General features: G+C 36.4%; 1 protein-coding gene across 4 annotated transcripts in view; it reads right to left on the reverse strand.

Annotated features, from left to right (window-relative positions):
- The window catches only part of OSBPL8 (oxysterol binding protein like 8), a 164,533-nt gene that overhangs the window by 98,554 nt on the left and 40,446 nt on the right, over positions 1–25,533 (reverse strand). Inside the window, exon 3 of one of the 4 annotated variants that reach the window (XM_082636657.1) lies at positions 6,266–6,302. The exons of the other annotated variants lie outside the window; for them this stretch is intronic. Within the exon in view, the coding sequence (XP_082492783.1) occupies positions 6,266–6,302 (37 nt within the window). The remainder of the gene's footprint in view (positions 1–6,265; positions 6,303–25,533) is intronic. 4 annotated transcript variants of the gene reach the window in all.

Here is a 25,533-nt window from a genome sequence, read left to right on the forward strand (position 1 = left end):
ATGGATCTAGAGACTGTCATACAGAGTGAAGTAAGTCAGAAAGAGAAAAACAAATATCTTATATTAACGCATATATGTGGAACCTAGAAAAATGGTACAGATGAACTGGTTGGCAGGGCAGAAACTGAGACACAGATGTAGAGAACAAACGTATGGACACCAAGGGGGGAAAGCGGCAGAGGGGTGGGGGTGGGGGTGTGATGAATTGGGCGATTGGGACTGACATGTATACACTAATGTGTATAAAGCTGATGACTAATAAGAACTTGCTGTATAAAAAAATAAATAAAATAAAATTCAAAAATTAAAAAGACACAACAAAGCACTAACCAAAAGAGAAAGAAAAAAAAAATTAAGAATTAATCTAATCAAAAGATAAAAAGAAATCAAAAAAAAACAAGAGAAGATATTTGCAATACATATAATTAACAAAGAGCTGGTATCCAGAATATGTTAAAAAAAAACCTCCTATAAATCAATTAGAAAAAGATGAAAGATGCAAAAGAAAAATGGGAGGATGCATCGAAAGAATGCCTGAGAATAAACTTAACCAAGGAGGTGAAAGACCAGTACACTGAAGACTGTAAAACACTGAGGAAAGAAATTGAAGAAGACACACACAAATGGAGAGATATACCATGCTATGGATTGGAGGGATAGTATTAAAATGTCCATACTATCCAAAGCAATCTATAGACAATGCAATCCCTCTCAAAATTCCAATGGAATTTGTGTGGAACCACATAAGACCCCGAGCAGCCAAAGCCATCTTAAGAAAGAACAAAGCTGGAGGCATCACACTCCCTGATCTCAAATTATATTACAAAGCTACAGTAATCAAAACACTGTGGTATTGACATAAAAAAGGACACATAGATCAATGGCACAGAATAGAGAGCCCAGAAATAAACCTACACATATATGGTCAATTAATTTATGACAAAGAAGCCAAAAATATATAATGGGGAAAAGGCCAGTCTCTTTAATAAATGGTGTTGGGAAAACTAGACAGCTACATGCAAAAGGATGAAACTGGACCACTTACTTTCTGACAAAAAAATTAACTCAAAATGGATTAAAGACTCAAATTTAAGACCTGAAACTATAAAACTCCTAGAAGAAAACTGGAAGTGACCTTTTTTTAAAAAAATTAATTTATTTATTTTTGGCTGTGTTGGGCCTTCATGGTTGCGCGCAGGCTTTCTCTAGTTGCGGCGAGTGGGGGCTGCTCTTCACTGCGGTGCATGGGCTTCTCATTGCGGTGAGCGGGTTTCTCATTGCAGTGGCTTCTCTTGTTGCAGAGCACAGGCTCTAGGTGCACGGGCTTCAGTAGTTGCAGCACGCAGGCTCAGTAGTTGTGGCTCATGGGCTCGAGAGCGTAGGCTCATTAGTTGTGGCACACGGGCTTAGTTGTCCACAGCATGTGGGATCCTCCTAGACCAGGGCTTGAACCCATGTCCCCTTCATTGGCAGGTGGATTCTTAGCCACTGCGCCACCAGGGAAGTCCCTGGAAGTGAGCTTCCTGACATCAGTCTTGGCAATGATTTTTTAGATTTGACAGCAAAAGTAAAGGCAATAAAAGCAAAAATAAACAAGTGAAACTACATCAAACTAAAAAGCTTCTGCACAGCAAAGGAAACCATCAATACAATGAATGGAATAAAATGCTTGCAAATCATATCTCTGATAAGGGGTTAATATCCAAAATATATAAAGAACTCATATAGCTCAATAGCCAAAAGGTACATGAAAAGATGCTCAACATCACTAATCATCAGGGAAATGCAAATCAGAACCACAATGAGGCATCACCTCACACCTGTTAGAATTGCTATTATCAAAAAGACAAGAAATAACAAGTATTGATGAGGATGTGGAGAAAAGGGAACCCTTGTGCACTGTTGGTGGGAATGTAAATTGGTGCAGCCATTATGGAAAACAGTATGTAGGTTCCTCAAAAAGTAAACCTATATAGAACTACCATATGATCCAGCAATTCCACTTCTGGGTATTTATCCAAAGAAAATGAAAACCCTAATTTGAAAAGATATACGCATTCCATGTTCACTGCAGCATTATTTACAATAGCCAAGATATGGAAACAACCTAAGTGTCCATCAATGGAAGAATGAAATCTTTTCATTTGTGACAACATGGATGGAACTTCAGAGCATTATGCTAAGTGAGATAAGTCAGAGGAAGACAAATACCATATGATCTCCTTTATATGTGGCAGCTAAACAAATAATCAAGAACAACAACAAAAACTGAACTCACAGATATAGATAACAAATTGGCGGTTTGCCAGAGAGGGGTCAGGGTTGTGTTTGTGCAAAATGGGTCAAAAGGTACAAACTTCCAGTTATAAAATAAATAAGTCATGCGGATGTAATGTACAGTATGGTGACTAGAGTTAATAATACTGTACTGCATATTTGAAATTTGCTAAGAGAGTAAATCTTTTTTAAAATTGAAGTACAGTTGATTTATAATGTTTCAGGTATACAGCAAAGTGATTCAATTACATATCTATATGTATATAGATATCTACCTATCTATCTATATTCTTTTTCAGATTCTTCTCCATTATAGTTTATCACAAGAGTAAATCTTAAAGCTGTCATCGCAAGAAAAAAAATTCTGTAACAATGTATGGTGATGGATGTTAGGTGGATTTATTGTGGTTATCACTTCAAAATATATACAAATATGGAATCATTATGTTGCACACTTGAAACTAATACAATGTTGTATGTCAATTATACCTCAATTAAAAATTTTTTTAATTAAAAAAAAGAAAAATGGTGGGAAAACGTGAACAGTTAGTTCATGCAAGAAGAAATGCAAATGGTCAATAAATGTACAAAAAGATTTTCATCCTCTTTAGCAGTCAGGAAAAAACAAATCAAGATCACAATGAAATAAATATTTTACACTCAGTAAAACTGAAAAAAATTAATAAGTCTGATAATGCCAAATACTGGTTAAGGATGGGATCAGTGAGCCATCTTAAGCATTGCTGGCAGAATATAAACTGATATAAGCACTTTGGAAAACCATTTAGAGCTTATAAAATTGAATTTCACATATCCTATGGGTCCAAAAATTCCACTCCTAGCTTTATACGTAGAAATACTCTTACATGTGTGTACCAAGAGACAAAAATAAGATTCGTTTATAGCAACGCTGTTCAAAATAGCAAAAATCAAAACAACTTAAATATTCATCAATTGAAAACAATATGGATTAATATATTGTGGTATAGGCATATAATGGAATAGTATGTAGCACTAAAAACAGATGGTCTTTATCTATACCCAGTAACATGGCTGAATCTTGGAAATCCGATGTTAACTACAAAAAACAAGTCCGAGAAGATGACATATAGCATGATACCGTTCTTATAAAATTACAAACCTAGCAAACCTTAGTGATACATATGTAACCTAAAAATAACCCAAAAAATCTATTTTTGAAAAAGCAAAGAATAATAAACAAAAAAATACAAATTAGTCATCACCCCTGGGGGGGTAGGCACAGGGAGAGGAAAGAGAAGAAGCACATAGATAGACATGAGGCATTTGTAGGATTCAAGTTCTTTAATTGAATGGTAGGTTCAATATGTACTCACTGTATGATTATGCTTTATAATTTACATATGCTTCATATATTCTTTTATAGTATTAGTACATTTAAGGCTAATTTAAATACATTATAAGAACAGCTAAAAGAATTAAAGTATGCTTTAGTATTCCATAAGAAAGACATACATATCTAAGTCTTGAATAACTTCACTATATAAAAAAGGAAAAGTGTAAACTTAGTTCTATTCACCCCTTTCTAACTCCTTATTGATTGAGGTGTTACTGTTTATGATTTTGTTAACCTTGAAATGAGAGGACTTGTAGAAATAGCAATACACAGAGTATATTTCCTTAAAAACAGAAAGCATTTTTAAATTTTTCTCTCACCCCATTCACAAACATTAACTATACAGAAAATCTGTGTAATATAAAAATCATTTTGATGTCCTATATCACTTGCACAACAGTAGACTAGTCACATATAAACTCAAGAAGGGCAGTGACGTTATTTTCACTTGTATCCTTTGGCATAAAACTGACAATAAATACTTACTAAATGCTTGGATCGATATTTGACCAATGAATCACTGCAGGATTCCAGAACAGTTTCTGGTAATTCAATCAACTGACTCACCTTCTAAAGATATTAGCATTATAGTGCCCTCTCCTGGTTCTACTTTGTAGTCAAAGTAAAGCAAAGCAACCTACTTTGCTATTCATATTATTTTTAAATATGGTAAAAACTAATCACACTGGAATAATTAATAGTAATATAATTAACATACTGTAACTTCTAAGAGAATATGATTCTATAACTACCATTCTTTCTGAATTCAACTCATCAATACAAAATCTGAAGAATATTACAAGCCTCAAAAAGTCTGGTGTTTGCTTTTAATCTAAATGAAAACTAAGAAGTAAAGTAACTGTTTAAAGTCATACAAATCTCTATGAAAATCCTAAATATCCCCTTACAGAGGGTATACCTTTTCTCAAATACATAAGTAATTTGAATATGATCTTCATAGTTTTTTCATTCAATTGTACAGATCCTAATGAAGTACTATGTGAAATTACTTTTCACTCAAAAAGATATATGGTCTGCAGTAAATAATTATACAGCCTCGGTCTTTAAACAGTTGGCAGAGTACAATATAAACTCATCTCTACTATATGTTGTATATTTTAATTTACATATGCTTAAAATATATAACCACAATAAATTTCTAAAAATGCAATTCTATTTGTAAAGTTCAGCAGTGCCAGTCAGTTCACCTGAGCCAACATCTAAATATATGAGGTAATTAAAGTAACTGAAAAATGCATTGAAAATATCTACCAGGTATCACAAGTAAGGCTGAACAAGAAAGCATAAAAATGTTCTGGGATTTGTATACTTTTTCTACTTTTAAATTTTACTATTCTAATAATGCTAGATTATAATAAACAATATATTTAAAATACTATGAATTCTTGCAATTAGAATAAAAAAGGAATTTTAGCATATCACTTTAAATTACCTCTCTTTTTAGAAAACAAAATCACAAACATACTATAACCATTATTAGAGACAAACAGCAACTGATCTAGACCAAAGTATTATACAACTAGAAGCTTTGCCATTATCTTGCTCAGTCCCCTTCTTTAGCCAATAAAAAAAATGAGCCCCAAAGTGGTGAACTGACTTACAACAGTCAATTATTTAGGAATAAATACTAAAACATCCTAAATTGATATAATTTCCACATTGGTCTTGAATAAAGTTAAAATCTTTGTCTGATTTATGATGCAGTAATATCTTAATTATTTGGTTAGACTTGAATTCAGTAAAATGATAGTTTCATTCTGATTTCTGAAAACCAGAAGATGACATATTGAACTAGCAACCAATTCTAACTCCTTAGATATTTAAGTTCTTAGCTTCAGGCTCTTCATCTACAAAATTAATGCTTTATTAAATGATCCCTGAAGTTTCATTCACCTCAGTAATTCTATGACTTTTAATATGTCACAAAGCCTTGAAATTATGTATTCATGGGTCTAACTCCCCTACTAGTATATAATGATCTTAAGGGCATGGCACATGTTTTATTCATTGTGTATCCCCTGAAGCTAGCACAGCGTCTGGTCAAGAAAAAATTTTTTGGACATAAATTTAAAGGGTGCATCTTCTAAATCCCTAGATAAAACAGGTCACTTACGAAATCACCAAAGTATACATAAAAACTTTTCATAACCAAATTATCTATTATGTAAAAATTCTGACAAAATAAGACAGTATTTCTCACTTTCATATGGCAGTGAATTTGTTGTACTATATCCAGCCTCAGAGTACTCTGATCTATGCTTTGTGATGATTGTAGAAAGGATACTATAAAGAAGTATTCATTCATAATTTAGGAATTATGAATTTATAAATTATGAATTAGATAACTGGCTAAATAAATAATCCATATTCAGATAATCAAGATGTAAATATACAAACACTATCAATCTCAGACGGACACTGACAACAGATGGGTACTGAATGATCATTTATATTCTTTGCTTTATATTTCAATGCCTGGAAAGAAAAGTAGAAGACTTAATAACCAAAATGGAAATACCACATGCCTTTTCCAAGTACACATCAAAATATTATCATGTCTCCAAACATGCCACTCAAACTTTAGCTACTTACTTGATGGCCCAAGGACATCTTTGCTATCACCAAGAAGCTTTTAATGCAGGGTAATTGAGCAGCAAACAAATACAATCCAAACCAGGAAGAAGCAAAATGTATCAGGATTGAAGCAGCAGTGAAACAAAAGGACAAGGAAAATAGCATTAGTTTATAAGTAGAAAGCACATGCATATCAATTCTAATAATCATAATGTGCAAGGAATTTTCTTTTCCACACATAAAAAGACCTTGGCTTAGGCATTATGTTTGTTTTAATTTTGGAAAATGAAGGTGGAAAGAGAAAAATGAAATCACCCAAGTATTTTGTTTTGAAAATTACTCAAGTGAAAAATTACTTTCAACTATAATTCAAGGTATGGGTTAGGAGTGATAAAAAATTATTTAGAAATGTAACGGACAGCCAAAAAGTTATTCATTCTTTAAATTCAAGTGGCTTAAAAATATATAACACCCATGCACTATTAAGTATTAGTTCTGCATGCCATGAAAGCACTTAACACTACATAGAAATTCAGGATGCTTCTTCTACATAAAGAAAGGAGTTTACTGAATGCTTATATTATGCCAAGCATGTGCAAAGAGCTTTCACAGAGACATCAGCAAGGTGGAACAAATTTTTTTCTCAAATGGCAAAAAAACAAAGAGTATTGATTAGAAGAACGATAAATTTTATTGAGTTAGACAAGACTTTCTTAGGACCCACTAATATCAAGCCTGTAATCTAGAGCTGCTAGTGTCTAGGAAGTCAGAAGATCCGATTCTTAAATGATTAACTTGCAATCAACTAAAAGAAACAGGAAAAAGACTGCTGATCTTTGTCTAGCAACTATTTTAATAAACAGCATTACACTAAATGTCACCTATAGACAAGTGTTTTGGTCTCCCTTGGCAGGAACAGAGTCCTTAGCTCTCTCCTTCATTTCAAATACCAAACATGGAAACGTATCAGAAGTGAAGAAACAAACAAAAAGTTCCCACCACTAATGACATTATTGTTTGGTCTTATTTAAAGGGAATGGGGAATCTTAATTGGTTTTGACCAAAAAAAAAAAAAAAAAGTAGCAGTTGTTTGCTTTGGGGCTTCTGTTGTCTCCTAGGGAAAAAAAAAAAAATCTTGGCCCTGTTACTTCCCTAAAGTGATGGTTATTTCACAATGCTTAAAATTATGTTCTAATGCCTTTAAAGGCATTTGCTCTATTCATTTTTTCTATAGGTGTCCATTTAAACTCATTCTTCTATAAACTGATTTCAGTTTCACAGATAAACTAAAAAAAAATACAGCTTTAGTGACAACGAAATAATTGTGCTCAAATCCATTACAGCTAGCAAGCATGTGGGAAGAGATTAAAGTATTTGTGGCAGGCAACCTCTAAAATGGCCCCAGTGATCCCCACTTTTTGGTGTATAATTCCCTCTCTTTGAGCATATACTGGGCTTGCTGAATCACTTCTAATGAACAGAAAATGGCAGAGGTGAAAGGATGTCATTTCCAAAATTAGACTGTAACAAGACTATGACTTCAAACTTGTTTGTGGTCTCTTGCTCTCTCCTAGACAGATCATCCTGGGGAAAGCCAGCTGCTGCATCATGAGGCAACCCTGTAGAAAGGCCCATGAGGCAAAGGAACTGAGGTCTGCCCACAAACCCCAAGTGACCTTGGAAATGGCTCTCCCGCCTCCCCTGACCCCCTCAGCGGCAGCTACCACTCTCCAGTAGCTTGACTGCAACCATATGAAAGATTTTGAGCTAGAGACACCTAGCAAAGCTGCTCTTAAATTCCCGACTCACGGGCCTCCCTGGTGGCGCAGTGGTTGAGAGTCCGCCTGCTGATGCAGGGGATACGGGTTCGTGCCCCGGTCTGGGAGGATCCCATATGCCGCGAAGCGGCTGGGCCCGTGAGCCATGGCCGCTGGGCCTGCGCATCCGGAGCCTGTGCTCCGCAATGGGAGAGGCCACAACAGTGAGAGGCCCGCATACCGCAAAAAGAAAAAAAAAAAAAAAAAAAAATTCCCGACTCACTGAAATGGTAAGATAATAAATGCTTGTTTTCTACCATTTAATTTTGGGATGATTTGTTATATATCAATAAATAACTAATACAATATCGGAAAACTGAAGAAAGTTTGGAACCTGACAGAGACAACTACGGCAAACTTTACAAATCCTTCATAGACAGCTTTTAGAAAAGTCTTCCTGTACTGATATGAATAATTACCAGTTTCCCTAGATATACCTGTAACTTCCTAAAGGAAAGCAATGATTCTAACCATATTTACACAGTTAAGAGTATTTAATTTCACAAGGGCCAGTCACATTTGAAGCTTCTGAGCTGGTCTTCTACTCAGGATAAAAGATCAAGTTCACTTTCACTGTATAGTTCTGTATGGTATAATTCTCAGATTTTGTTGATTAAAAGCACTATGCCATCTTCTGTGCAGCTGTACTCCTTATATATTTACTCCCAGAAAATAATCCCTAGCATATACAACAGCTTCTGAACATTTATTTCAAATTATGCTTTCAACATTATATCCTCAGGCATATGATGCACATATGATGGTGTCATATAAATCTGAATGTATTGTATTAATCCAATATTTTTCTCAGACTGAGACACTGGAGAATAATCAAAGTAAACACTGTCTATTCTTTTTTTTTTTTGGCTGTACACAGGCCTCTCACTGTTGTGGCCTCTCCCGTTGCGGAGCACAGGCTCTGGACGCGCAGGCTCAGCGGCCGTGGCTCACAGGCCCAGCCGCTCCGCGGCATGTGGGATCTTCCCGGACCGGGGCACAAACCTGTGTCCCCTGCATCGGCTGGCGGACTCTCAACCACTGCGCCACCAGGGAAGCCCAACACTGTCTATTCTTATAATTGATCCATCATCCATCCATCCATCCATCCAAATATTCATTGAGTACCTACTATATAGACAGGTATCATTTTAGGCACTGAGAAATATAGCAGTGAACACAACAGACAAAAATCCTGTCCTTGTGGTAGTTATGTTCTAGTAGGGAAGATAAACAATAACATAATAAACAAGTAAAATTTTGATGTGTATTATACAGTATAAATACTAAGGAAAAATAAGCACAAAATGAAGACATAAAATGTTAGGGAAGATGGAGTTGAAGTTTTAGATAGGGTGGCCTAAGAAGGCTTCACTACCAAGCTGACTGAACAAAACGAGGGAACTGAACCATAAGGACTCAGAGTGGAAGTGCACTCCAGGGAGCGGGAGGATCACGTACAGAGCAGAGTACTTGCATAGCAGGACTGGAGTGTTTGGAGGACAGTGCAAAGGCCAGAGGGCTGGCAACAAGGCAAGGAGGAGAGCAGCAGTGAAGTCAAAGGAGGAAACAGCTGTAGAATGGTACAGGACCTAGTCAAGGCTTCTGTCTTATTCTGGATGAAACAGGGAGCCACTGGGTAGTTCTGAGAAAAGCAGTAACATACATGAAATATGTTTTAATAGGACTTCTCTGGCTGCTCTGTTGAGAATAGACCAGAGGGACAAGGGTATTATCAGTTCAGAGGTTACTGCAATAATCTAGGGGAGAGATGAAGGAGACTTGGACCAAGATGGGAGCAGTGACAATGATGAGAAGTAGTTAAGTTCTAAATATATTTTGAAGGTAAGGTCAACAGGATTTCCAAACAGGCCAAGCATGAGGTAAAAGAAAAAAAGGAATCAAAATGATGTCAAGGGTTAGAGTCTGAGCACCTGGAAGGATGAACTGCCATAATCTGAGATGGAAAAGACAGGGAGACAAGCTAGTTTACAGGGAGAAATATAGGTACAATCATCCCTTGGTATCCAGAGAGAACTGGTTCCAACACACCTCCCACCCCCACCCCACCCCACCACAATACCAAAATCTGTGGATGCTGAGGTCCCTTATATAAAATGGTGTAGTATCTGTATATAACCCATGTATATCCTCCTATATACTTTATATCATCTCTAGATTACGTATAATATCTAATTCAAAGTAAATGCTATGCAAATAGTTATAAATACAATGAAAATGCTGTGTAAATAGCTTATAGCATGTGGTAAATCCAAGTTTTGCTTTTGGGAATTTTCTGGAATATTTTTCCCCCAAATATTTTCCATCTGCAGTTGGCTAAATCTGTGGATGCAGAACCCTCAGATATGGAGGGCCAACTGTAGCTCAGTTTGGAATAGGTTAAGTTTCAAATGCCTGTCAGACATCTAAGTCAAAATGTCAAGTAGGTAGCTAGACACACAGACCTGTACAGGGAAAGGTTTAGGTTGGTAAGAAAATAGTATAAATTATGGTATGTGTGATAGTTAGGGTATATGATCTGAATGGCTTCATCACAGGAGATTGAAAAATGCCACAGGATAAAAGAACAGCCCCCAGAAAATGTATATTATAATGGAACAACAGAACTAAGAATTAAAGCTGAAACACTACAAATAGAAGCAGAAACACAATGAAAAATAAGCTTCACTTCAGAAACCTTTCCCAGAAGGATGTGGATAAAAAGGCATTAAGTTGAGATGCAAGTGAAATCATCCTCCCAGAATTACTTGCAAGTGATGCTAACTGGGAAACAAGATATAAGTAATTGAAGATTACATATTAATTTTACCAAGTAACCGACATCACTGAAGTCTTCTACACACTGCTGAACTGCACACTACACTGCCTATTCTTACTGCTTTTAGGATTGGGCCTAATTTGTGCAGTTCCATGTTGTATAACCCATGAATAAAGATGATGTGGAAGTATTGATGTGGAAATGCTCTATACAAGTACCTTTTAAGATATTTAAAAAAATAAAAAGCTAGCCACTCTTCTTGGCTTTTGTTAGAGAACCAAAATACTCCTAGAATTTCAAAGAATCCAAAGTCTTCTCCTCAGCTTGTTCAGAAAAAGAGCATTTAAGATATGACAGAAACATTTTCTCTCTCTGAGCAACTTACCATGTTTACAATTATCCCTTGAACAATGTCCATACAGTCATCTCAAATTTTTTATCATATAAATAAATTCTCTACTTTGGCAGAAAGCATGAGCTGAAAAATAATAAAATAGTAACATGCCTGGAATTTTTCTACTTAGTATTCAATAGCATACTGCCAGTACTTTAAATAAAAGCATGAAATATAGCCATTATCTAAATCTTTACTGATTTTAGTCTACAAATATCAGGAAAAGAGCATAATACAAAAAATGTGATTTTACTATCATGTACTTCTAAATATTTGCCATGCCATCTATAATTAGCATAAAACTTGTGACCTTTAAGAAATGTAAAGGAAGAGTTAGAAGTTCATAATCACACCCTTCAACCTGAGAAGCCCCTCAGTCCTGAGCAATCCAGGACAGATGGCCACCCTATATACATAATACAGAAACAATACCATGAGGTCTATAGCTTGATTTCATTGCCTTCAGCACGGCACCTCCCTGTTTTATTGATTTGACTTACCTGTTGAGCTTAAGAAAAGTACAAATAGCTTATCAAGCACTGATATGAGTAGAGCTTAAAAATAAAATTTCAAGCAGATGGCACCTCTTCCCCCAATACAGTTGATCAAGTTGTACTCAGAGAAGCACTCCTACTTCAGTGGGCTCTCAGAAGCCACAATTCTGAGAATCCACCTGCCAATGCAGGGGACACGGGTTCAAGCCCTGGTCCGGGAAGATCCCACATGCTGCGGAGCAACTAAGCCCGTGTGCCACAACTACTGAAGCCCATGCACCTAGAGCCCGTGCTCCGCAACAAGAGAAGCCACTGCAGTGAGAAGCCCGCACACCAACACGAAGAGTAGTCCCGGCTCGCTGCAACTAGAGAAAGCCAGCACACAGCAGCACAGACCCAGTGCAGCCAAAAATTTAAAAAAAAATAAATAAATAAGTAGAATAAATTTTTTAAAAAACAGAAAATTAAAAAAAAAAAGAATGTTCTACTTAGTGTTATCTTTGGCTCTTAGAGTAAGGAACTTCAATGAGGGATATACAACGTAGCTGAGATCTGTTTGTTCTTTAAACAGGAGTCATCACTCTATACTTAAATGAATTTTTTCATATTCCTGCAATCATTTGCAAAACACACATGTGCACATTTTATCCCTGAGTTTTACAGGAGAGATTTTAAGGGAATATTTTTCTGGGACTAGAGTTTATTGCTGTTAGAGAATATTATCTGATCTGCCAGGCAGTTACATTTTCGATACAGCAATTCCACCGCTAGGAATGTATACTAAAAGATGTGTTCAAGTATATTTATCACATCATTTATAGTAATCTACTTAAAACAGGGAATTAAATAAAAAATAATACATTCACATAATAAAATACTATGTAGTCATTATAGTTTGGTTTTTTTTTCAGGGACTGAAAAACATTCATTATATATTGGCTTTTAAGAGTGTTATACTGAATCACTTTGCTATACAGCAGAAATTAACACAACATTGTAAATCAACTATACTTCAGTAAAATAAAATTTTTTTAAAGTAGGTTACAAAGAAGTTTGTATGATATGACTCCATTTTTATGAAATTTCATGTGTAAGATATGAACACATATATGCCACCAAAATAAAAACAGTGGTTACCTCTAGAAGGTAGAATTTTATTTATTATATTTTTCTTTACTGTTTAAATATGCCACATTGGTATACATTATTTTTATAGTAAAAAAAGATTAAATCTATTTACATATTGGAAAAATGAAAACGCAATTTTCAAAGTGATCTTTTCGATCTATATTAGCTACATTTTATAATGGCATAATCATCTATGATTAAACATAGTGGAAAATATATTTTAAGAATCTAACCTAAAAAAAAACCCAAAAATGTTAACATTTTGAACATAATACCATATATTACTCTCTGTCTCTTGAACTTCAGCAACTTCTGTAAATGGCAAGATCTAAAAAAAAAGACAGATTTTCTCAGGAGTGATTTAATTTCGTATACCTGAATCTGAATCTAGAGAGCACGTACAGTTTATCAAATGAATTAAGTGGTGCATTAATCTTTTAAAAAGTAGCAAAAAAAACCAGTGCAATAGTATGTTTACCAGCATCTGTACACTGGAAACTAAATCCTTAAAAAAAAATCCCTTCAGGAAATGACAATCCATCTGCCAACCCATGAAGTCTTCTCAGACACGTTCTGGGGCTTCTTCACAGTTCTTATCCTCCTTGCATATATTTAATTATACCAGCCCGTCCACCATGCAAGCCCTCTCCTCCTTTAGTTTCTAAAATACGCCACTGCTCTGGCTTCCTTTCTCCTAATTTCCTACCTCCACTTGGTCCTCCAATTCAATAAGTGAGTGACCTTAACCAATGCTCAATCCTCAACTATTTGTTGTGTTCTTTCTACCTGCTCTCTTCCTGCAGATTCCATTCTTAATCAAGGCTCATTTGCTACCTTTATTCAGACAACTTTCAAGTTTCTTCTTCAGACCTAGCCTATCTCCAAAACTTCATCCCAACACATTCCTACCTGTATGTTTGGACATTATTGCAAATTAACTTCTGGTTCTAAAATTCTGTTAACAGGCCCTAAACCAAGATGGCGGAGTAGAAGGACGTGCTCTCACTCCCTCTTGTGAGAACACCAGAATCACAGCTAGCTGCTGGACAATCACAGACAGGAAGACACTGGAACTCACCAAAAAAGATACCCCACATCCAAAGACAAAGGAAAAGCCACAATGAGACGGTAGGAGGGGCGCAATGACAGTAAAATCAAATCCCATAACTGCTGGGTGGGTGACTCACAGACTGGAGAACACTTATACCACAGAAGTCCACCCACTGGAGTGAAGATTCTGAGCCGCACATCAGGCTTCCCAACCTGGGGGTGCGGAAACGGGAGGAGGAATTCCTAGAGAATCAGACTTTGAAGTCTAGTGGGATTTGATTGCAGGACTTCGACAGGATTGGGGGAAACAGAGACTCCACTCTAGAGGGCACACACAAAGTAGTGTGCGCATCGGGACCCAGGGGAAGAAGCAGAGACCCCAGGGGAGCAGAGACCCCAGGGGAGACTCAAGCAGACCTACCTGCTAGTGTTGGAGGGTCTCCTGCAGAGGCAGGGGGTGGCTGTGGCTCACTGTGGGGACAAGGACACTGGCAGCAGAGGTTCTGGGAAGTACTCCTTGGCGTGAGCCCTCCCAGAGTCTGCCATTAGCCCCACCAAAGAGCCCAGGTAGGCTCCAGTGTTGGGTTGCCTCAGGCCAAACAACCAACAGGGAGGGAACCCAGCCACACCCATCAGCAGTCAAGCAGATTAAAGTTTTACTGAGCTCTGCCCACCAGAGCAACAGTCAGCTCTACCCACCACCAGTCTCTCCCATCAGGAAACTTGCACAAGCCTCTTAGATAGCCTCACCCACCAGAGGGCAGAGAGCAGAAGCAAGAAGAACTACAATCCTGCAGCCTGTGGAACTAAAACCACATTCACAGAAAGATAGACAAGATGAAAAGGCAGAGGGCTATGTACCAGATGAAGGAACAAGATAAAACCCCAGAAAAACAACTAAATGAAATGGAGATAGGCAACATTCCAGAAAAAGAATTCAGAATAATGATAGTGAAGATGATCCAGGACCTCAGAAAAAGAATGCAGGCAAAGATCGAGAAGATGCAAGAAATGTTTAACAAAGACCTAGAAGAATTAAAGAACACACAAACAGAGATGAACAATACAATAACTGAAATGAAAACTACACTAGAAGGAATCGATAGCAGAATAACTGAGGCAGAAGAACAGAGAAGTGACCTGGAAGAATGGTGGAATTCACTGCTGTGGAACAGAATAAAGAAAACAGAATGAAAAGAAATGAAGGCAGCCTAAGAGACCTCTGGGACAACATTAAACGCAACAACATTTGCATTAGAGGGGTCCTAGAAGGAGAAGAGAGAGACAAAGGACCCGAGAAAATATCTGAAGAGATTATAGTCAAAAACTTCCCTAACATGGGAAAGGAAATAGCCACCCAAGTCCAGGAAGCACAGAGAGTCCCATACAGGATAAACCCATGGAGAAACACGCCGAGACACACAGTAATCAAATTGGCAAAAATTAAAGACAAAGAAAAATTATTGAAAGCAGAAAGCAGAAAAACAACAAATAACATACAAGGGAACTCCCGTAAGGTTAACAGCTGATTTCCCAGCAAAAACTCTACAAGCCAGAAGGGAGTGATATACTTAAGTATATCATGATATACATGATATACTTAAAGTGGTGAAAGGGAAGAACCTATAACCAAGATTACTCTACCCAGCAAGGATCTCATTCAGATTTGATGGAGAAATCAAAAGCTTTACAGACAAGCAAAAGCTAAGAGAATTCAGCACCACCAAACCAGCTCTACAACAAATGCTAAACGAACCTCTCTAAGTGGGAAACACAAGAGAAGAAAAGGACCTACAGAAACAAACCCAAAACAATTAAGAAAATGGTCAGAGGAACATACATATCGATAATTACCTTAAACGTGAATGGATTAAATGCTCCAACCAAAAGACACAGGTTTGCTGAATGGATACAAAAACAAACCCATATATATTCTGTCTATAAGAGACCCACTTCAGACCTAGGGACACATACAGACTGAAAATGAGGGGATGGAAAAAGATATTCCATGCAAATGGAAATCAAAAGAAAGCTGGAGTAGCAAATACTCATATCAGATAAAATAGACTTTAAAATAAAGAATGTTACAAGAGACAAGGAAGGACACTACACAATGAACAAGGGATCAATCCAAGAAGAAGATATAACAATTATAAATATATATGCACCCAACATAGGAGCACCTCAATACGTAATGCAACAACTGCTAACAGCTATAAAAGAGGAAATCGACAGTAACACAATAAGAGTGGGGGACTTTAACACCTCACTTACACCAATGGACAGACCATCCAAAATGAAAACAAATAAGGAAACACATGCTTTAAATGACACAATAGACCAGATAGATTTAATTGATATTTATAGGACATTCCATCCAAAAACAGCAGATTACACTTTATTCTCAAGTGCACACAGAACATTCTCCAGGATAGATCACATCTTGGGTCACAAATCAAGCCTCAGTAAATTTAAGAAAATTGAAATCATATCAAGCATCTTTTCTGACCACAACGCTATGAGATTAGAAATGAATTACAGGGAAAAAAACGTAAAAAACACAAACACATGGAGGCTAAACAATACGTTACTAAATAACCAAGAGATCACTGAAGAAATCAAAGAGGAAATCAAAAAATACCTAGAGACAAATGACAATGAAAACATGATGATCCAAAACCTACAGGATGTAGCAAAAGCAGTTCTAAGAGGGAAGTTTATAGCTACACAAGCCTACCTCAAGAAACAAGAAAAATCTCAAACAATCTAACGTTACACCTAAAGGAACTAGAGAAAGAAGAACAAACAAAACCCAAAGTTAGCAGAAGGAAAGAAATCATAAAGATCAGAGCAGAAATAAATGAAACAGAAACAAAAAAAATAGCAAAGATCAATAAAACTAAAAGCTGGTTCTTTGAGAAGATAAACAAAATTGATAAACCATTAGCCAGACTCATCAAGAAAAAGAGGGAGAGGACTCAAATCAATTAGAAATGAAAAAGGAGAAAGATCAGGAACAAGACAAGGTTGCCCACTCTCACCACTATTATTCAACATAGCTTTGGAAGTCCTAGCTACGACAATCAGAGAAGAAAAAGAAATAAAAGGAATACAAATTGGAAAAGAAGAAGTATAACTGTCATTGTTTGCAGATGACATGATAGTATACATAGAGAATCCTAAAGATGCCACCAGAAAACTACTAGAGCTAATCAGTGAATTTGGTAAAGTTGCAGGATACAAAATTAATGCACAGAAATCTCTAGCATTCCTATACACTAATGATGAAAAATCTGAAAGAGAAATTAAGGACACACTCCCATTTACCTTTGCCACAAAAAGAATAAAATACCTAGGAATAAACCTACCTAGGGAGACAAAAGACCTGTATGCAGAAAACTATAAGACACTGATGAAAGAAATTAAAGATGATACCAACAGACAGAGAGATATACCATGTTCTTGGATTGGAAGAATCAATATTGTGAAAATGAGTATACCACCCAAAGCAATCTACAGATTCAATGCAACTCCTATCAAATTACCAATGGCATTTTTATGGAACTAGAACAAAAAGTCTTAAAATTTGTATGGAGACACAAAAGACCCCGAACAGCCAAAGCAGTCTTGAGGGAAAAAAACAGCTGGAGGAATCAGACTCCCTGACTTCAGACTATACTACAAAGCTACAGTAATCAAGACAATATGGTACGGGCACAAAAACAGAAACATAGATCAATGGAACAAGATAGAAAGCCCAGAGATAAACCCACACACCTATGATCAACTAATCTATGACAAAGGAGGTAAGGATATACAATGGAGAAAAGACAGTCTCTTCAATAAGTGGTGCTGGGAAAACTGGACAGCTACATGTAGGAGAATGAAATTAGAACACTCCCTAACACCATACACAAAAATAAACTCAAAATGGATTAGAGACCTAAATGTATGACTGGACACTATAAAACTCTTAGAGGAAAACATAGGAAGAACATTCTTTGACATAAATCACAGCAAGATCTTTTTTGATCCACCTCCTAGAGTAATGGAAATAAAAACAAAAATAAACAAATGGGACCTAATGAAACTTAAAAGCTTTTGCACAGCAAAGGAAACCATAAACAAGATAAAAGACAACCCTCAGAATGGGAAAAACTATTTGCAAATGAATCAACAGACAAAGGATTAATCTCCAAAATATACAAACAGCTCATGCTGCTCAATATTAAAAAAATAAACAACCCAATCCAAAAATGGGCAGAAGACCTAAATAGACATTTCTCCAAAGAAGACATACAGATGGCCAACAAACACATGGAAAGCTGTTCAACATCACTAATTATTAGAGAAATGCAAATCAAAACTACAATGAGGTATCACCTCACACAGTTAGAATGGGCATCATCAGAGAATCTACAAACAACAAATGCTGGAGAGGGTGTGGAGAAAAGGGAACCCTCTTGCACTGTTGGTGGGAATGTAAATTGATACAGCCACTATGGAGAACAGTATGGAGGTTCCTTAAAAAACTAAAAATAGAATTACCATATGATCCTGTAATCCCACTACTGGGCACATACTCAGAGAAAACCATAATTCAAAAAGACACATGCACCCCAATGTTCACTGCAGCACTATTTACAATAGCCAGGTCATGGAAGCAACCTAAATGCCCATCGACAAATGGATAAAGAAGTTGTGGTACATATATTCAATGGAGTATTACTCAGCCATAAAAACGAATGAAATTGGGTCATTTGTTGAGACGTGGATGGATCTAGAGACTGTCATACAGAGTGAAGTAAGTCAGAAAGAGAAAAACTAATATCTTATATTAACGCATATATGTGGATCCTAGAAAAATGGTACAGATGAACCGGTCTGCAGGGCAGAAGTTGAGACACAGATTATAGGACAAACGTATGGACACCAAGGGGGGAAAGCCGCAGTGGCGTGGGGATGGTGGTGTGATGAATTGGGCGATTGGGAGTGACATGTATACACTGATATGTATAAAATTGATGACTAATAAGAACCTGCTGTATAAAAAAAAATTAAATTAAATTAAAAAATTAAAAAAGAAAAAAAATTCTGTTAACAAAGAAAAGGCTTAAACTTGTTTTAGAAGCATCTTTATGTCAAAAATCATACTCAGTAGCTTCCCTCGGGAACCAACTTCCATGCCAACTTTCTCAATTCTTTCAACGGTACCATCTTTCTTTCAATCACTCAGACCTAAACCCTTGAGTCACTGAGACTCTATTTTCCCCCTAACATCTGATTAAGTCATTAAATTCTAATTAATTTTACCTAGACAATATCTATCTCACATCTAGTCCTTTCTTTCAATTCCCATTAATACTAACCAGGCCAGACCCACATCACCACATTTCTGAGTTTTTGCATCTTCCTTCTAATAGATGTCCCTGCACTCAGTCTTACCTTACTCATTTACCTACTACACTAAATACTGAAGTTCAAACACACAATAAAGACCTGGTCCCTGTTGCTAAGAATATCACCATATATTGGAGACTGTATATACTGTAGTACAGTAATTCATCTGACTTTAAGGTAAGTTATCTCCACCCAATCTACCCAATATTACTCATTATTCAAGCCAGACCTATCATTAGCAAGTCATTTAGTTGTTCTGAAGTTTATTTTCTCCTCTGTGAGTACACAATTATTAAACCTTACAACTTTCCAAAGTTGTTGTGAGGCTTAATAATAGTTTACATGAGTGTACTTTATAAATTTTTGTTAAAGCATTATACAGACATAAGGCAGAATTACTGAGTGGTACAATAAATGACAAAGACTAAGAAAGGACCAAGAAGGGAATGATTAATTTACCAAGTTAATTCCCTAACCTATCACTTGGGCCATGTTGCTCCTCCACTTAAAAATATTTGATAGCACCCATTCTTTAGGAAAAAAAGCCTCAACCCTGATATTTAAATCGTCTATAATTTGACCCATTATTCATTCCACAGAAATGTTTTGATCTCCTATGAGACAGCCTTGCAACTCCAAAATTTCACTTATCTAAATTATCTGTCTAGTAAAACTGATTGCTCAGAGCAATCTGCAATATTCTCCCTACATTGTTTTTGCTTCCCTGTTCAATAGCTCAAAAGTTCCCTGCCTTGAAGGCTCAACTCAAATTGCCAATTCTGCTACCAAAGTTCAAGATGAAGTTTATCTTTCCCCAACACTGACTTTCTAATACCAGTTCTTTAACAATGCATAGTTATCTCATAGTATTTCCTCTACTGCTACCATAAATAGGTAAAAATTAATTTGTTATTTAATTTTTTCCTAATATTACAATGGTCTAGTTACAGTGTTGTCAAACTGAACTATTGGACAATTCAAGTCTAGCACAACCTTAGCTCTCCCCAGCTCAACCCACTGACCACTCTCTAGCATTTGTCATTGTTGACCACTGCTTTTCTCAAAACTCTCCCCACTTCCTTAATTTCCAAGCTATTTTCTCTCCTTTCTCTCCTTTCCTCTTTCTGCCTGGCCCCCTTCCCCTTCTTCTCCCTTAGGACAGTTATTTCCCAAGGTTGCGGCCTAGAATCTCTTTTGTCCCCATGCAACATGCTTTCCATGAATGATTCCACTGACTTGATTTTTATGGATTCTATTCACTGACAACTCCCCAAATTAGTTTCCCACCTTAACCTCTCCTGAACTCCAGCCCCTTTAGGGCCATCCCAATCACTCTCCTGGTACACTCATTCTTATTATCCCAGAAAAAATAGCACATCCTTGGTAAGGGTATTCCTGACTTCCTACGCCAGGCATAACAAAGGGATACTCACTCCATCTGTTTTGTCACTGCATCCTTCTATCAGGCAGAGGTGCAGCGGGCAGCCATAGAGCTCCATGTGTTCCTAGGGACCTGTACTTCCATCTTCCTGAGTGAGGAGGTAGAAAGACCCTTCACTCACCTTTCCCCTAAACCTCAATACTTACAGCCCAACCACCAGTCTGCATGAAAGATTTGTGAGCTTCACACTTGGCTCTTACCTCTGCCTAGAAAGCTACCTTTAGGACTCTGTTTAAAAGTCACTTCATCAGAAGACTTCCATGATATTCCTAGAAAATAGCAACACCTATCTCCAATTCTGGTACTCTTTATCCTCCTTACCCTGCTTTATTTTTCATCACAACAATCATCACACAGCACAGTATATATTTATGTATATTTTTGGTCCTTCTCCAATGGAATGTTAACTCCACTAGAGTAGGAACTTTGTCTATTCTGTTCACTGTCGAATCCTTTAAGATTAGAACAGAGCCTGGCACATGGAAGACACTCAACAAACACTGAATGAATGAATGAATAAATGCATGAATGAAAAAAAGGCTCAGTCAGTATTATAACCCTAATACCTAGCAAAGAATTTATTATACATATGTAGTTCGTTGAGTTCCTCTATTAAAGGAAGTAGTTTCAATTCTCCTATGACAAAAAACAAGTCTTGCTCATCTTTGTATTTTCCAAAATTTAACATTCTGCATGCTTAAAATAGATATGCAAAGAACTAATATGGGCTAGAACCATGAAATCTGAGTTCTAAACCTATTCTAAACCTAAGTCAATCAGTATTTCCTAAGTAAACTTGAATAAATATTTTGAATTTAGTTTTCTTATTTGCTCATGACATCTGTTACAGTACTAAAATTCTGTTATACTAACAATTCAACATAGAAAATTACCTCAATCCTAAGAACATCCTTAGCTGTAATTTGAAGTATATTTGTCTTTTCTTCCACTATTAGCCTTTGGCCATCATATACCCGAAGTCCATTGCTAGAAATTCTCCCGTGCTTTTTCTTCAATAATTCTGTCCTTCATAAGTGACACTGTTACAGATTCACCACCGGTTTTTGGTAATGGAGCATAAATTATATTTCTTCTGGTACTAGTGGTCTCTTGCCAGGTTTAAACCAACCTCCTTCATCAAGACCTTCACATACAAAGGAAGTTCAAAATCAATCAATGTGATGTCAGTTGTAACTAATGTGAGACTGCTGGTGAAGTCTGTATTTATAAAATAAGAAAAAAGTTAACTGTCCACTAAAAGAATTAAACCGATGACCTTGGCATTTGACCTCATTAACATGTTCCTCTATATCTGACCTAACCATCCATAGTTACCTGAAAAGGTTATGAAATAACAGCTCAACAGAAACCATGTTATCACATCACTATCATGCCAGGCTAGGTATGATAGCTGGTTATATGAGGCAGCTCACGTACATAAATATTTCAGTGTATGATGCTTAATCTTATGATCTGTTTACATAATTTCGAGTTTCAGTTTGAAATAAGAGCTTACATTACCTGCAATTTCGTTTTGACCAATTCTTTACACAGATACATGAGCCTATATTCTATAATGAATCATGACCAGAAATTGAATTAAGACATAAGAACTGTATAACAAATACCTTCTTTCCTTCTGAAGTTCTATTCTAACAAATCATTCATTAGTAAATTATGTTGATCAAGCCACAGGCAAGACTGCTAATGATAATATGGAAATGTCACCCTCCATGACTCATAATATCTACCACATATAAAAATGCAGTCAGCAACTCCTCTCCATGTGTCAGCAACTATGTGGTGCCGAAATGCCAAAAAATTCACTCTGGATAGAAAAGTCAAAATTAGTTACAGGAGAACAAAACTTTGGGTAAAATAAAATACATCACGGATTGCATATTTATCAAAGTATACATTATTTTAGGTAATGTATGTAAAAACTTTAAAGGGATGCTTAAAAGGCTAGGTGTAATACAGATCAGTTTACAACATAAAAATATTAGCCTTACATTCAATGACATGAATAACAGAGTATCTGTATTTGAATCCTAACATGGCCCACTGACTAGCTTATGTGACTTAGAAAAATTACTAACCCCTTTAGAGCCTCAGTTTCTTCATCTCTAAAAACAGAGTAATATCTACTTCACAGTACTATGGAGGGAATTAAATGAGAAAGTGTGTGAGACATCAAGCCCTGGTGAGGGCACACAGTAAGACTGCAAAAAATAATGTTTTTTCTCTATACAAATACAGTAACCCAAATAGGGAAAGTGCAGATTTTAGAAATCTAGGGGGAAAAGGAAAATCCAGATGGGACATACTGTCTGTTTTGCTACTATGACCCGACAGGTTTTAACTGTCTTTTACCTAGTTTACAAAACTGTATGCTAACTTGTTCCATGGGCTAACCATCTCTATTTCTATGGTTCTCAGCCTTAGTTGGGCATTGAAATCACCTAGGAGACTTTAAAAAGTACTGATGTCTGTGTCTCACCCTCTAAGATTCTAATTCAGTTGAACAGCCTGAGCACTGGGATTTTTCAGAACAACCCAGATAACTCTAATGTTCAGTTGGTTGCCCCTCCCTCCAATATCCATAATTCTGTCAAGATAATTTTCCTAAGCCACACTCTGAACAGGTTGTTTCCCTACTCAAAAAGAAAGAAAAAAAAATTCAATGGTTTGACATTACATTAAAAACAAAAATCCCAAACTGTAAAAATAGTATTCAAGGCTCTGTATAATCTGATTCTAACATCACAGGTGAGATGCAATACAGGAAAAAGATTAAAGCTTAGCCTCTGGAGACAAAATGTATCCCAGTTCTGCCACTTACTAGTTGTGTGACCCTGAGCAACTTTCTTAACTCTCTGTGTCCTCATCTATTTACTACTGAGATAGTAAATTATATTATCTCATAGGGTTATGTGAAGATTACATGAGTTTATCTACAAAGTACTTAGAACAGCTCTGGCACATTATAGAAATTTAAAAAATGTTAGTTGTTATTCATTTCCTCTAGCTTTATTTTCTAATTCCCCTAAAGCAGCAAGCAATATTGTCTCTGAGACCTAAAATATGCTCCAAACATGGTATAGTCATAAACCTGGCGAGGTACTATGTGTATAGATATGTTCAATGATGGTAGGCTAGTTTTCTAGACTCAATATATATGTTCGGGTAAATTAAATTTCACGTATGTGTGTGGGTATACATGTACATACACACATACAAATATAAATTCATATACATATATGTAAATTCATTCCCTCTCTCAAGCTCTTTATTGCTCCACTGCTCTTGTTTTCACCATGTTAAACTTAAGGTGACTTCTGAAGTAGTCACAAGTTAATGAAAACCTACTGAGGTGAGGTCTGGATAAATATCCCTTCATTGCTCTATTCTCACTAGACAGTTGGACAGGTAGAGATTTTCTTGAACTTTTAATCAAATTTTATCTTTATGTATCTCTGACATGCTGAAATTCTAATCCTTCACATGTCTTTCTGAGGTTTTGTGGGACTCTCATTTTATTTTTTTAAAAAGTAGGAAAAAATTTAAGATTCTTAATGCACATAATTTTAATTAAGAGTTAAAGGTAGAGCTATGGATGTCTTGGCTTTTACTGTATCCTGTTTATAAGAAGCATCTGCATGTCTTAAAACTTAGGAGAAACAGCAAATGATAATGCTTATGAAAAACCTTCAAACCATACTTTCAAAATTTGAATGACTGCAATGTTATGGATATTGAAAGAAATAATAAATCTTTAAAACCATGTTTCCACCTTAAGTCTAATTTAGCAAAACAAATAACTTTCTATTGGGTAAATGACATAATCTATTTACTTGGGAGTTAGCCACCTTAACAGACTTCTGATTTTTAAACTGTGGGCATGTCACAGCTGACAAAGATCTTAATATAGATGAACTGTCCAACAGGGCTGCTGTTCTTTTGGTGTTTTTGGTCCCCTTTCAGCCACCACCTCAGCCAGCCTTCACACAGGGAACACAAAGCCAAAAAGAAAGTAACCAACTTTTTTTACAAATAGGAACTGAGTTACTTACCAGTGAAGTAACTAACACCCTCCCTGAACCCATCACTGAGATGGATGGATGGGGAGCAAGCTTCAAGCAGACAGAGAGTACAGTACCACAGATGGAGGAAAGGCCAGGGGGCCAGAGTAGGAGGAAGACCTGGGAGCCATCTTTCTGGGCCTTTCTCTCTATAATACTGGACAGATCACTGCCCACTCTGTCCTTACTACCATGGCAGAACACGATTTAATACCAACCAGAGGCATTAAACAAAGTTTTAAACACTTTTGTTTCTAAATTGTTTTTAAATCAGTTGCAGTATGCACACAAGTGCAGGCAAAGATGCTGACCACTACCTTCCCCTGTTCTTTCCCCCAAACGAGCTAACTGATTACAACTAGGGAGGCAGCTTGTCGAAAAGAATTATGCCCAAAGCAGAAATACAGAAAAATTCTCTAAGAAACAGAATTATACGAGTGGAAGGAGCAAATGAGGAATAATGAAACAATGATTTTAACAAGAGATTCTTCACCCTAAGACATGTATTCCCTAGACAGACCAAAAAAGTCCCTGGGTTCTTACCTTTCTATCTAGGACAGTATCAGATAAGGCAATTAATATTCCTAGGAGAATATTATTTCCAAGAAAGTACAAGCTCACAAACAAAAAAAATTAATATACTAAGAAGCCCAAGTACTGAGAAGGAAAACTGAACAATCTCAGTAGAAGGAAGAAAATTAGTA

The sequence above is a fragment of the Mesoplodon mirus genome (assembly GCF_964341445.2).
Source record: "Mesoplodon mirus genome assembly, chromosome: 11".
In the NCBI taxonomy this organism is placed as follows: domain Eukaryota; kingdom Metazoa; phylum Chordata; class Mammalia; order Artiodactyla; family Ziphiidae; genus Mesoplodon; species Mesoplodon mirus.